Source organism: Cydia splendana, chromosome 27 (assembly GCF_910591565.1).
Source record: "Cydia splendana chromosome 27, ilCydSple1.2, whole genome shotgun sequence".
Classification (NCBI taxonomy): Eukaryota; Metazoa; Arthropoda; class Insecta; order Lepidoptera; family Tortricidae; genus Cydia; species Cydia splendana.
In genome coordinates, this window is record NC_085986.1 from 3248881 (window position 1) to 3264310 (window position 15430).

Consider the following 15430-nt stretch of genomic DNA (forward strand, 5'->3'; position numbering starts at 1 on the left):
TACCGGTTTTTACATACTAGCTTTTATCCGCGACTTCGTCTGCGTGGAATCAGTAACAGCAGCTAGTGTAAGCATAGCGCCTGAATAAAGTGTAATAGCAATCATTCAATTTGAGCATAAGTTTCAATCAGTGATTAGGCAATGCATTAACTCTGTCAATGCGACCCCCCCCCCGCCCTTTTTCACTCTCTTTAGGGATGATTCTCGACAAAAACTATCCTATGTCCTTCCCCGTGACTCAAACTATATCTATACCAAATTTCAACTAAATCGGTTCAGCGGTTTAAGCGTGAAGTGGTAACATACAGACAGACAGATAGACACACTTTTTCGCATTTATAATATTAGTATGGATTTTTTGGCTAGTTTAAAACATTCCCGCACCAAAAACTCCAAACGTTTAGTTCCAACATTTGCCGCTAGATGTCTCTACGTGTCTCTTAGATGTCGCTATCGTTTGTCTCCCGCTGTTCAGATAAGCCAGTTCCTGACATTACCTTTAAACCGAAAAAGGGTTTGATCGCCTAATCGATAGAATTTTTGTATTAGTTCTTGTTAATACCAGCAAGAACGATTAATATAACTATACAGGTTGATTCGTGAGACGAGCAGGGGGCCGATTTTTGAAATTCGACCACTCGATTTCGTGTATTTCGTTGAATGATATCTCCACTACTAGGCGTTTAAATTCTACCATAGAGAAATATAGTAAGACAAGAGTGCTTACTCCATACATCAGTTTTGGTAGGTACCAAAAATATTAGTATTTTCATAGTCGACATCTAGCATCGCGTAGCGGAATTATCAGTACTGCTACTTGACAATAGATGTAGCGGCGAACGAAAAGTCTAATGCTCAACAATTTTCAGCTAATATTATAAAACGGATTAACCGGAACTTTATTTTCAACTCCTTCTGCTTCTAATATTAGTTGTAAATTGTTGTTCAATACAATTTTCGTTGGTCGCCACTTGCGATACATCTTGTATCGAGTAGCGGTACTGATAATTCCGCTACTCGACGCTAGATGTCGACTATGAAAATACTAATATTTTTGGTACCAAAACTGATGTATGGAGTGAGCACTCTTGTCTTACTATATTTCTCTATTATTCTACTAATATAAATGAAATCGAGTGGCCAATACCACTAGATTCCAAATTTCGATCGCTCTTATTTCAAAAATTAGCATTTCGCCGTTTTCGACCGATTTTCGAGTGACGAAAACGACCGATCGAAATTCAAAAATCGGCCCCCTGGACTAATTCTGCTGACTCAGTAACTGATAATTGATCGATCACCATCGTATTTACGTCAAAAAACCACAAAATTTTCCTATTTTTTACCTTGTTGGTGAGGGCAAATTTAATTCTCTACAATCATGGTCACCTTACAAGACCTAATCAATAAACATAAAACCTCTTTAACCGTAATGACAGCATTTTGATTACGAAGAAAATAAACTGTCAAACTTGAGTGAGATACGAGTTTTCAAAAGTAACCAGACTCAACCGTGATGACAGTGATGCTGATGGTGATGACATTCAATTTGACACAGAATATCGGTAGTTTAGTATTCTAATTTTAGGGTGACCATGCATGTCGTAAATAAATAAATAACTTTTTTTTCAACACGACTAGAAAATTAAACGTTAACGTCACTAATACTGATACGAAGCAGTTGCTTATAATTTACGAAATGTGCAGTGTTAGTCCTGGGGCCTATACCATGAAACTTACAATTACAATTTACAAGTGACAAGTTACAAATATGTATTTAGTACAACTGGGCATATCACAAAATTTACAAATGACAAAATTGTAATGGAAAATTTATACAAGTATGTAAATTGTCGCGACAAATCTACAATTACGCGTATCACAAAATATTACAATTTACAAGCAATTTTCCGGAAAACTTGACAACTTTGTAATTGACAACTGTACGTAAAAGGTTTGTGTTACAACTAATTGTAGAAGAAGGTATACATATTTGTGGAAATGTAAATACAAGTTGACAATTCTCTCGGCGTGACTGGCGTGAGTCAAGAGATGCAAGAGCATAATACAAATATTGTAGATCCATTCTACTGCAGTACTTTTTGTTTCGTTAAAATGTTTAGGACCAGTGATAGTAGTAGCGAAGAAGAATTAGTTGTTAGGCGTCATAGGACGTACAGCGATCGCATAAAACTGTAATTTTGTCTTGCATAAACATTTTCAACCAATTTTAATGACAACGTAAAAAGTTATGCTATTTATGCTCGTAAGGTATTTTTAACGATAAAAATGGAATACTCTCAGCATACACTAAGTGAGGAATATTAATAAGTACATATTTGTCAAAATGTAATAAATACAATTCTACGTATGTGACTATATTATTACGTATTTGTCACAAAACTAAATTGTAATAAATACAATTTTACATTTGTCACAATTATGTATGTTATCTTGACATACCCTCTATGTTTTGTGTTACAGGTCCTGAAATGCAAAATATTTGTAAATTGTAGAATTGTACATGTGACATATGTAAAATTATTGTGGTACGTATATTTGTTTACAATTTAACAATATTGTCGAATTGTACACTTGTAAAGTTTCGTGGTATAGGCCCCAGGTGGAAAATAAAATAAAATCACATATTTTATAAGTTTTTAATTTAATAAGTAAAAGAATACTTTTAAGAAGAAATAGATTTAAAATTTTATCTTTTATAGCATTATATAGATTTTTTGGCACTCTTTGGGGGAGGCCTATATCCAGCAGTGGACGTCATCTGGCTGATATGATGATGATGACATTTTAATACCCGTATATTTTGTTTACTCAAAAGAATAGAACGCAAACGTGTATTTTCCTTTTTTCATCATACCACAAATCATTAATATCTTGCTAAATATTGATCGTATGGGTATGAGTGTGGTCTCATTCGATTCAGCGCAAAAAAATACACGAAGATGACACCTCACTTACCTAGTTTGTGAAATGTGATTGTTTTTAAATGTACCACTTGCACACACCCCCCCGAAAAGGGGTTAGGACGCCTAAATTTTTTTAGGACTCGGCAGATCCTCATTTCTAGTGCCAAGATAAAGGTCATAAACTACTTTTAATTGATGTACATATTTTGCCGTCAAATGGCCATATTTAGGCTTATTTTACCCATAGTAAAAGAGGCGGATTGTCTAAGTAAGTTATGTAGCCACAGTAAATTTACTGCCATCTTTCGACAGAAGATTAAAACTTTTAGAACGCCATTTGACTTTGATCCTTATTATTTCACTGATATGTGTTAATTTGTTAAATATTAATATTAACGCCATTTACTCGACACTAGACCAAAGGTATGGTGTCAGCTTTTCGAGCGATGGCGTCATAGCCTTAAGTCTACTCTCGAGTAGATGGCGTTAATTTTGATTTTTAACAATTTAACACATAACAGTGAAAGAATAAGGATCAAAGTCAAAAAGCGTTCTAACAGTTTTAATATTCTGCCGAAAGATGGCAATAAATGTACTGTGGCTACATAATTTGCCATGACAGTAACTCTCAACCTGAGATGGATTCGCTTCGCTCGCGCTATAATTACCAAACTATGAAATAAAAATAGGTAGTAAACTCCAAATGTATAGTGCGACATAAAATAGTAGAAATTTAATAAAATAAAATTTAAAAAAATCCATACTAAATTGTTGCCATGTCCTTTTACGTCAAAAATGTGACAGTTACGTAGGAAGTGGCGCCCTCAATTATTTTCCACATTTTCTTCATCACTATACTTAGAAATGTTAAAATAGTGTCGGTATTTACATTTATTTACTTACATATTTTTTGGCTAGTTTAAAACATTCCCGCACCAAAAACTCCGAAGTATGACGATTAGTTCCAACATTTGCCGCTAGATGTCTCTGTGGTTTTGTATTTTTGTATTAGTTCTTGTTAATACCAGCAAGAACTATAAATATACATTATATTGGTAATATATTTAAAAAGTCATTTATTGTCGCAAAACATACAGTAACAGAAAAAAAAACAAGCAAAGAAAAAGGAAAAATACACAATAAGCACAATATTTACCTATGGGTGGTATTCCACGTGTCCAATAGGGATGATGACAAGTTTTTAGAACTGTATTCATTTTATAGATAGACACGTAATAATTATTACAAAAAAATATATTTAAAATTTGTATTCATTAATTTTAAATACAAAATAGAGCCTAAACGCTGTCACGTGACGTCACGAACACATAATTATAAACAAACTGCTGCCAAAATGTCAGTCCTAGCGTAGATCAAAAGCTGTAGTATTTCAATTATCTCTCTTTCTAAAAGATAAGTATTACGTAAATTGTATTTTAAGCTAACATAATGAATAGCAAGTTTTACATGTCTTATGCAGTGCCTATGTGTAAAAGAACAACAATCAAGACCCTAGAGTATACTTAAAACAAATATTTGTTACATGACACTTACGTTGCAGTTACGAATTTTGACTTGAATGATATTGTTAATTGCGCACTATATGTATACATATTACGTTCAGCGATGATTTCACACAAAAACACTAACGGTTACAATTTAAGATGAATTATTCTGATACAACTAAAATTTTGAGTGCAAATAGCGGGCACAGATATAACTTTTTAATTTTTTTTTGTTTCTGACAGCCAACGTGGCAATGATAGTTCCATTCAGCCAAATTATTAAAAATATTTTAGTGAAATATATATATATATATATATATATATAGTTATAGTATCGTATTATATAACATTTTATTGCTTTAATAACAATTTTTTTGGCTATAATATACATATATGGAATATACTTTATTTCAAGCTACAAGGCTATGGTAAAAACATAACATGTTATATATTCGCGATTCATGTCAACATCCGCCCTATTTCTTTGTCCAATGTATATTGCGTCTCACATTTTTTTAAGAGCCCATAAACGTGCACACTAGCGCCACTACTGAATAATCATGATTATTTAAATTTGGCTGCTATTTAACTGATCACCAGATTTAGTAAAATTTAATACCAAAAAAATCTATTTTACCACCCTAAAATCATGAATGATCACCAAAATTATAACACCATTTTAATGTGAAATGATAACCAATTTTATAACATTTTACTATCCTTTTAAAGGAAATGACACCAAACTAATCATTATTAACCCAAAAATAGTCAATGATTACCAAATTTCAAACCCCATTTTAATGTGAAATGATAACCAAATTTATACATCTTGCTATCCTATTAAAGAAAATGACAACAAAATAATCATTGTAAACCCAAAAATAGTAACTGACCACCAAATTTAGAACTCCATTTTAATGTAAAATGATAACCAAATTTTTAAATCTTGCTATCCTACTAAAGCAAATGACTCCAAAATAATCATTGTAAACGCAAAAATAGTAAATGATCACAAAAATTGTAACCACATTTTAATTAAAAATGTGCAAATATTTAATATATCGTTATCCTATTAAATTAATTAATCCACTTCGTCACCTTTTTCTAGTAGCATTTTATTTCTGTAACAGTCGCAGTTCTAACCTAACCTAACCCACTTTTCTAGTAGCATTTTGTTTCTGTATGGGTCGCAGTTCAAACCTAACCTAACCCACTTTTCTAGTAGCATTTCGTATCTGTATGGGTAGCAGTAGAAACTTAACCTAACCTACTTTTCTAGTACCATTTCGTTTCCGTAAGGGTCGCAGTGCTAACCTAACCTAACCCACTTAACTGATAGCAGTTTAACTTACTTTTCTAGTAGCATAACGAAATGCTACTAGAAAAGTAGATTAGGTTAGGTAGATATGCGGTGCGGGCAAACGGGGGGTTGAGCGGGAGGGGCTAGTAATTTTGGCATCAGTTTACTTTATTTGGTAATATGTATACATTTTTTGGTAATCATAGTGGTTTATTTAGGTGAAAATATCGCATTAATTTGGTCTTCAAGATTTGGTGATCATTAATGATTTTTGGTGATCATTCAATATATTTGGTATTTGAATACAATTTGAAGTGCAGTCGTAATTAAAATGGTGGTACTTTTGTATTTTTAGGCCTTATTTTTTTGGTGTTCTGTAATTTTTTTTGGTAAGCATGATTTTTTTATTTAGGGTACCAAAGTATTTTTTGGTGGTCATTATATTTGTAGCCTTTAAATTTAACGATAGGAAATTAAAAAGGGGGCCGTTACGTACTGTATTTTGTATTTAAGTACCTTTTGAATACACCAAACTAGTTTTTATGTTGCTGGATTCGTCAATCTATGCGTCCAAAGTTAAAACGGCCGTTTTTGTTTTGAGTTCATAGATTGACGAATCCAGCAACATAAAAACTAGTTTGATGTATTCAAAGGGTACTTAGCGGCCCCCTTTTTTAATTACCTATCGTTAAATATAGATAATTACGATTATTTAGCAGTGGCGCTAGTGTGTACGTTGATGGGCTCTTAAAAATCTTAAAATAGTGTCACAGAGACATATTTTATGGCTAGTTTAAAACATTCCCGCACCAAAAACTCCGAAGTATGACGTTTAGTTCCAACATTTGCCGCTAGATGTCTCTGCGTGTCTTTTAGATGTCGGTATCGTTCGTCTCCCGCAGTTCAGATAAGCCAGTTCAGGAACTTGAGTAATGGGTCAGTAAGTTTTTCTGTTTTCTATTTTTGGACTAGTTCTTGTTAATACCAGCAAGAACTATAAATAGGTACATGGTGTTCACGACTTTCACGAGGAATGCGAAAGATTTTAACCACGCATTTCTGAGGTGAAAAGAAGGAAAAAATGTAATATGAGTTTAGGTCAATTTCACCAAAAACATTTTTTGGTTTGTTTTTTTTTTTCAATTTTTTGAATGTATTTAGTACATAAAAAGTAAATTATTGGTAAACATGTCACTTAAAATGGATTTTTACTTTTTTTTTGTAAAAATTAATTTTCAAAGTGTTACTTTGTCACTTTTTAACATCTATCAATAAGAATATTTAGACTACGTCCCATATAGGGTTTGCAATATCCGCCCAGTTTTCGTATCCGGATATTTCGGATATTAATTATTTTACTATCCGGATATCCGGATAAAACGGATAATTCGAATACTTACTTTTTATTTAAGAAATCTCTCATGAACTCAATAAAAATTGTAATATAATACAATTTTACGTATACAAGGCTATGTAACAGCAAGTATTTAAGCTATTTTTGGCGTTCTACCTTTTCGCCGATGCTTTTAAGTTGATGTGCAAGTGCAAACATGTATGCAGCTGATGTAACCGTGAGGTTAGGTTAGTTAAGTTGGTACGAGTTATTGTGTTGAGTTGCCACGTGACGTGATAATGGCAAAATGCCATTAGGCAAAAAAATATACTCACCAAGAACTAAAATAATTTTCGGCAAAGATTTCTTACACAAGCTTTGATTGCTTGGTTAGATATGGTCGAACGGGTGACACAAACTATATTTGCAATAATGTTAATAACGATAGGTATTTAAAAAAGGGGGCCGTTACTTCTGTATTTTGTATTTAAGTACCTTTTACATACATCAAACTAGTTTTTATGTTGCTGGATTCATCAATCTATCATCGTCCAAAGTTAAAACGGCCGTTTTTGTTTTGAGTTCATAGATCGACGAATCCAGCAACATAAAAACTAGTTTGATGTATTCAAAAGGTACTTAAATACAAAATACAGTACGTAGCGGCCCCCCTTTATAATATCTTTTGTTAAATTTAAATAATCACGATTATTTAGCTGTGGCGCTAGTGTGCACGTTGATGGGCTCTTAAAAATCTTAAAATAGCGTCAAAGAGACATATTTTATGGCTAGTTTAAAACATTCCCACACCAAAAACTCCGAAGTATGACGTTTAGTTCCAACATTTGCCGCTAGATGTCTCTGCGTGTCTTTTAGATGTCGCTATCGTTTGTCTCCCGCAGTTCAGATAAGCCAGTTCCTGACCCATTAAACCATAAATTGATCCTATCAGTAAAGTATTTTTGCATTAGTTCTTGTTAATACCAGCAAGAACTATAAATATTATACATTATACAGTATGTATCAGAACAAAAGGCAAAGAAAGAGACCCATTAATGCTTAGGTCATACCAAAAAGAATAGATAGTATAGAGGGGTCTTGTCATTGTAAATTTTGTAGTCTCTGTAAATTTACTGCCATCTATCGACACACGACTAAAACTCAAAATGAAAACGTATAAAGTTATCAAAAAATGTATATATATGGATAAATGATTTTATTATTTTTATATAATTTTGATCCATGTTCATTCACTGATATCTATGTGTTAAAATTGTTAAATATGAAACGGTGTCGTCACGCCATCTAGCCGAGGATAGGCTAAAGGTGTGTGCGGCATCTGGGGCCAATTTTTGAATTCCGATCGCTCGATTTCGGCACTCGAAAATCGGTGGAAAAAGAGAAATGCTAATTTTTTAAATATGAGCGATAGAAATTTGGAATCGAGTGCTATTGATCACACGTTTTCAATTCTATTAGTAGAATTTAAACCCCTGGTAGTGGAGATATTATTGAACGAAATATACGAAATCGAGCGGTCGAAATTCAAAAATCGGGCCCCTATTCGAGAATGACTTTTACTTGAATTCCGAGGCACGTTTTTTCCTTAGACTTTATTCGTCTTATGAAAAAAATTAAAATGAAAAAAGTTTATTGTATAGAATTAAACATACAGTAAATCACGTCCCTGTGTCCTGATCTAGGAAACCCTGTGTTACAGGACCGTCAGGACCCAGTTTCGTTACTTATACTAGTTTCTTAATCTATATACCTATTGGTAGGTACAAATTGTACAGAGAGTTACACTGAAACCATAGTCTAATAAAACATGGTCTTCCATTCCCAGAGTGACACGGGCCTACGTCACAACAACATGGCCGCTATATATAGCGCTATCGCATATTATCATATAGCGCTGTCGCATGATGACGTAGGCCCGTGTCAGTTAGGTGACCTAGAAAAGACGGGAATGGAGTACCAGGCGGAGTATATTATTATACCATGCACTGAAACTTATAGCTATGCCTCTTTTAACATGTAGGTATATTGTTTTTATTTGTGAACTGCGTGTGTACGAGTGTTTGTTAATTTGTGAGTGTGTGTATATAATGTGTGTGTGTGTGTTAGTGTGTAAAAGTGCATACTATAATATTTATGATAAGGGAGTATTATTTCAATGTTATTATTATAATATGTAAGTATTGTAAATATTTAGTTAATTATTTTATTCTAAGACGTTTAGGAGGAGTTCAGTGTCGTGGTAATCTAGTTGGGTAAGCCAATTAGTTAAATACCGTTAACTAGGAGGTCTCTTGATGGGATGTAGCTTGCAGAATGATTTAATTACTAGAGCTGAAATGAAGGGGTGAAATCTTTGGGCAAATTTTGTACGCGTTTTTGTGGTTTTCCAGCGCTGACGGCGTCTTGTGTCTGCTTCAAAAATCTTGTCATGCATTTTTCCATAATTGTACATGATTTTTTTTTAGATATAATTGGCGAACCGAGAGAACATTGGCAAGCGTGTATAGTTCTTTAGTACTGTATCGCGATGGTTTCCGGTAAATAACTTTGAGAAGAGACCGTTGAGCTCTCTCTAAAGTAATGAGGTGCGTCTTTGCCGCCCCTCCCCACACAGAATTGCAGTAGCATAGCACGGATTCACAAAGAGCGAAGTAAACTGTCCTCAAGAGTTCGGGATATGCAATATTTCTTAAAGTTCGAAAGACATACATAAGCTTACGAAGACGGCTTTTGAGTGACTCGATGTGTGACTCGTTGAGTGACTCGACTGCCGCCAAGTGAGGCGAGTATCGAGCAGTACACCAAGGTAACGCATGGTGTCTGAACGCTCTAAGAAGCTAGCACTAGTTAAATTAGAGGACCCTGACAACACGTCATTCTGATGTCTAACCGTAATACAAAATCCGTCATGAGGCATGAATCCGTTATACGAAGTTACATATGTCTTTGGTCATACAAAGCAACTTTTACTATGGGACCAACCCCGAAAACGCGGAAAAAAAATTGACTCTCCCATAGGAAATTTCAACATCAGACCAGCGAAATGTATGAAACATCCAATTTTTTTTCCGCGTTTTCGGGGTTGGTCCCATAGTAAAAGTTGCTCAGTATGACCTAAACATTAATGGGTCTCTTTCTTTGTCTTTCGTTCTGATACATAATGTATATTGGTAATATATTTACCTAGGGGTGGTATTCCACCTATGTAATATCTTTGTCCAATGTGTATTGCGTCTCACATTTTGCTAAACGAGAGAGTGAGAGGCAATGACATTGGACAAAGTAATTGGACAGGTGGAAAATAAAATAAAAATCACAAATTTTATAAGATTTTAATTTATAAGTACAAAAATACTTTTTAGAAGAAATAAATTTTATCTTTTATGGCATGATATCTGATATGATGATGATGAGATTGATGAGATTGTAATACCCCTATATTTTTTTAACTATGTTATTTATACATGTTGATAATTATGACTTTTGGTTACAGGATGATGCGGGTGCAAAATAAGCTTGAAAAAGCGGCAGCATGCCTTGAATATTTCACCACCCGCCAATGGGCGTTCGCGGATGACAACGTGCAAGCCCTGTGCACGGCTCTATCGCCAGAGGACAGACGCATTTTCGACTTTAATGTCAGGTCAGTAAAGTTGAAAGTTACATAACAACGTGGCAGCTTGCCTTGAATATTTCACCACCCGCCGATGGGCTTTCGCGGATGACAACGTTCAAGCCCTGTGCACGGCCCTATCGCCAGAGGACACACGCATTTTTGACTTTAATGTCAGGTTAGTAAAGTTGAAAGTCACATGACGACGTGGCAGCATGTCTTGAATATTTCAACACCCGCCAAAGGGCGTTCGCGGATGACAACGTACAAGCTATATTATATTTATTTATTTTTATTTAAAAACTTAAAACTAAACACTAGTTATTTAGTCGACAAAACGGCGTGGCTCCGTTGCATCGGCTGCTCTTGTGTCGGATTCGGCAGTTTGCCCCGGAACCTCCGAAACACGACACCTTTCGGCCAGAAGTCGGCACATATGCACGGCCCTATCGCCCGAAATTTAATTAATTTAATTAGAAATTTAATAAAATTGTTTTGTTTACAGAAACATCGACTGGGACGCCTACATAGAGAGCTACGTGCTCGGCATCAGGAGGTTCTTGTTCAAGGAGAGTCCGGACACGCTGCCAAGGTCCAGGACTCGTCTCCGGAGGTAAGAATAACATTCAACAGGTGTATAGATGGCAGCACCATCTATCTCGCTATTAGCTATGTGATAAGTTGGTGGTGGAAAAAATACAAGCGACGCCAACGTGGTGAAAATATGAACTTTCATGGTCACTAAGTAGTTTACGCTCGCTTTCTTTATCATTACTAGCCCCGGCTTCGCACGGGTTACACAAAACCTTAACAAATTATACATCTAAACCTTCCTCTAGAATCACTCTATTGATAACTGAAAACCGCATGAAAATCCGTTCAGTAGTTTTTGAGTTCGCGAACATACATAATACATACACAGGCTGACGTGGCAGGGGACTTTGTTGTATAAGGTGAAGTGATGTTGACATTTATCTGGCTTCAATGAAAAGTGTACTTCAAATATGTGTTATTTACAGGTTACACATAGTCCACATCCTCACCCAAGTGGCGGCCGTCTTCTTCCTCTGGAGATTCCTCTTCTCTCGCTCCAACGCGTTGCGTAACTTCTGGCGGCGCATACTAGACTTCATAACACGCGCGGCGAGAATGCTCGCCATAGCCTGATGCATATAGCCTTAACCTCAGGCTTAGTAGTTGAGCGACGCTGTTTGATTCACAAAACGCTAGCGATTAGCGTAAAACTGTAAACGCTCGAGCGGCGGCGATCAGCGGAGCGTTGTGTTAAACGAATAATTAGTAGTTTAGCGAAGAGTATCCGTCCTCTAAAATTTGTCATTTAAATGACAATTCTTTTTGACAGAAAGTTCTAATTCTAATGACAGATTTTTGTGGATTAGATCATTTTTACTAAATTACGTTTACATATACGAGCGGCCTCAGTGCACACTCAAATTCCCACGCTTACAGATGTGCACGTTGCGGTTAGTTTTGAAAAGTTCTCGGGAATTTCAGGTCAACCCTGAGTTTCTGAAATCTTACCATGTTTCAACTTCGCATTTTTGGAAATTTTCGGACGGCAGAACAGTAGTTATGTTAAACAAATGCAAACATACAAGCGTGCACACTCCATTTCTTACGCTTGACGCTCTCCGCTGGACGCTCGCCACTGAGCGTAACTAAGTGGAACTCACACCTTTAGGTTCGTAACTAAGCGTAATTATATAAGCGCTCGTTTTGTGAATCCCTGCTGTTTTTGCTGGTTGGATTGTGAACGGTGTTAGTAAGCTTGCGTGCTCGATGCATTATGTTGTTGATTTTTCACGTAATGTTATGAATGAAAGTGACACAGTGGAGCGTTTGAAGTAAGAGACCCTACACTAGCGTCTCCAGAGCGTCGGCGTGTAAACTCTATGGCTGCTGCTCGACGCAACGTTGGCGCAACTGCGCAGCGACACTAATTTCCATAGCTGACTAGACGCTGACGCTCAAAAGACGCTAGTGGGGTTACTCTAAAAAGTGTTGATAGGTTTCTTGTATGTGAAACGAGAGTAGACTTGAGACTCCTGTTCCCTTTTGAGTAAGAATGTTAATGCTATTCACATACCTACAGGGTAGCTGCTAAAAATAAGTGCATTCCCGTTGCCAGGGAGGTTTTGGGATTATACTGAGCAACTTTTACTATGGGACTAACCCCGAAAACGCGAAAAAAAAATTGGCTGTTTCATACATTTTGGCTGGTCCATTTTCTATGGGAGGGTAAATTTATTTTTCGCGATTTCGGGGTTGGTCCCATAGTAAAAGTTGCTCAATATAATCCCAAAACCTCCCTGGCAACGGGAATGCACTTATTTTTTGGTCACCCACTATAATAAAGCAAATTAAGCTATGCAGTTAAATCAAAATATCCGCCTGGTTGTTTTGTGCAAAAGTGTTGGGAAACCTATTCTACTCATTTTTATTTAGCATTCACAAACTCACTTAAAGCCAGGGGGGGGTACACTAGGCGTCAACTGTCCCGTGACACGTCGGGCGAAGTGGCGCGACGTTGCCGGACTTCGCTCGACATGTCTGGACCAGCGCGCGATATATGTCGCCAGTGTGTGTCATTAGCAGTGCGATGTTGCCAGTATGTCAAGAGTTGAATAATGTATCTTGTGTCACTTTCGTTCGTACATAGCGCTCTCGCTCTTTCTTATTACGAGAAAGGGATTCGATAGAATTTTTAAGAACACAGCGGCGTAATAAATTAGATTGGTTTTCTCAATTTGTAAGCTTCATTCAATGGTCTGATACCGCTTCCACTGACACTATGACATACATGACATCCATACAGGTGTGCAAGTTGCGGAAAGTTTCGAAAAAGTTTCGGAAATTTTAGGAAACTTCCACAGGAAATAAAGGAAAATTTTCATTTTGGAAAATGTTTAATCCTTATATAAAAATATGAGGAATTTCCGTAATGTTTCCATGTGGAAATTTCTCAATTTTGAAAACTTTTTGATGGCACATCAGTAGTTGTCCACTGAGTAACGGTTAGTAAAATATCTAAGAACAAAGTTTCGTATTTCAAAAGAAATATATCTCATACACAATATCTGTTAATCGTATTAGCCTATTTATGTACGGGTTGATTTTAAGGCGTCACTCAAAAGACTTTACTTTTTCCTTTTTTAAACAAGTCTATGTGATCTGAGTAATAATAATCCAAAATTTGATATTGTTTATAAAAAATTGTAATTGCTACATATTTACTAGACTAATATCGACCGGGATATGAACCGTGATTACCTTTTGTATTGTTTTCGAGCTCGATATTTCGATATAAGTCTAGTGAAGCTAACCGCGAATCATTCAAAACCGCTACATATTATTGGTTCTAAATACCCTTCATTCAGTTACGACAATTCTAATCAAAATATGTCATAGTGTCTTTTCTTAACACTTCCGCTAGGCTCATAAGGTAATGTTATTGTTACATTAAATAATGGTTATTTCAAATATTTTGTACCAATGTATCAGCTCAATGAAAAAAAGTAAAAGTTCAAACATCTCGCTGCCCCAATATTACAGGGTTCTATGTTACATTTTCAACATAGTTGAAATTCGACTTAATGTCACTATGACAAAGTTCAAATTACAATTCGATAAAAGTGAAACATAGAACCCTGTAATATTGGGCCAGCGAATTCTGTTAATGGGTAGAAATAAATATTATGTACCATAGTATAATTGCTATGTCACGATCCTATATTTAAATAATGTTAGGATGATTTTCCAGGTCATTGCACGATTTCGCCTAATTTGAGAAGAAACAATTTAAAAATTAATCCGTAAATTGCTTAAAGCCAGGGATACACTAGGTGATTGATTTCCCGCGACACATGTCGCCAGCTACCAGCGACGTCGAGTGAAGTGGCGCTACGTTGCCCAAATTCACTCGACATGTCTGGCAACATCTCGCGACTGACATGTGTTCGCCAGTATGTGTCATAATCATATTCGTGCGATGTCGCCAGATATGTCAGGCAAAGTTTCGCGAACTCGTACGACTTCGCCTGACGTGTCGCCGACACCTGTCAAGGGACATTTGTCCCCTAGTATATCCCTGGCTTAAAAACTAAGTGGCTTTACACTTTTTACCACTCAACCATATTTTTTAATTTGTTTGTTTTCAAATTATGTGATTACTGCAATTCTTTTGAATGTCCATTTTGACATCCAGTCGTAGAACGCGACTGGAGCGTTGAAATTGTCGTTTGTCTCGCTCGCACGCAAGCAACGCTTATGGGAATGAGCGTGTTGGCAAGATGCAATGTACTGTGTCGCTATCAATTTTAAAGATGTCGCTACTGAGAAATTGTATACGCTTTTAAACATAGTATTTAAACACTAATCAAAAGACAATATATTATAATTATTGATTTAACTTTTCATGTGTAGTGGAGAAAAAACCTCGGTTGTGCTGTGGATAAATCGTTCTCAAGAAAAACGCAAAAAGTTGACTAATAATTTGGCCAACCCTTAGGTTCTTGTTATACACAGACGAGAGGTTAAACACAAATCAAAAGACGAAATAATATTAATTTTCGATATCTTCAATAGGTACAACATTTGTAACATGTCCACTGAGTTACGTTACATGAGTCGCTTAACTTCAAACTCGGGTAAATCCTGATGTCAGATTATGCGATTTTAGGGTCGATATTTGCTGAGAGGGTCGAATGGATT

At 35.8% G+C, this 15430-nt stretch overlaps 1 protein-coding gene across 1 annotated transcript in view; it reads left to right on the forward strand.

The window, feature by feature from the left end:
- LOC134803810 (putative fatty acyl-CoA reductase CG5065) overlaps positions 1-11996 on the forward strand; it is a 73819-nt gene extending 61823 nt beyond the window's left edge. Inside the window, exons 11-13 of the mRNA XM_063776647.1 lie at positions 10580-10729; positions 11205-11312; positions 11719-11996. Coding sequence (XP_063632717.1) covers positions 10580-10729; positions 11205-11312; positions 11719-11866 — 406 coding nt within the window. The 3' untranslated portion in view covers positions 11867-11996. The remainder of the gene's footprint in view (positions 1-10579; positions 10730-11204; positions 11313-11718) is intronic.
- Positions 11997-15430: the final 3434 nt, after the last annotated feature.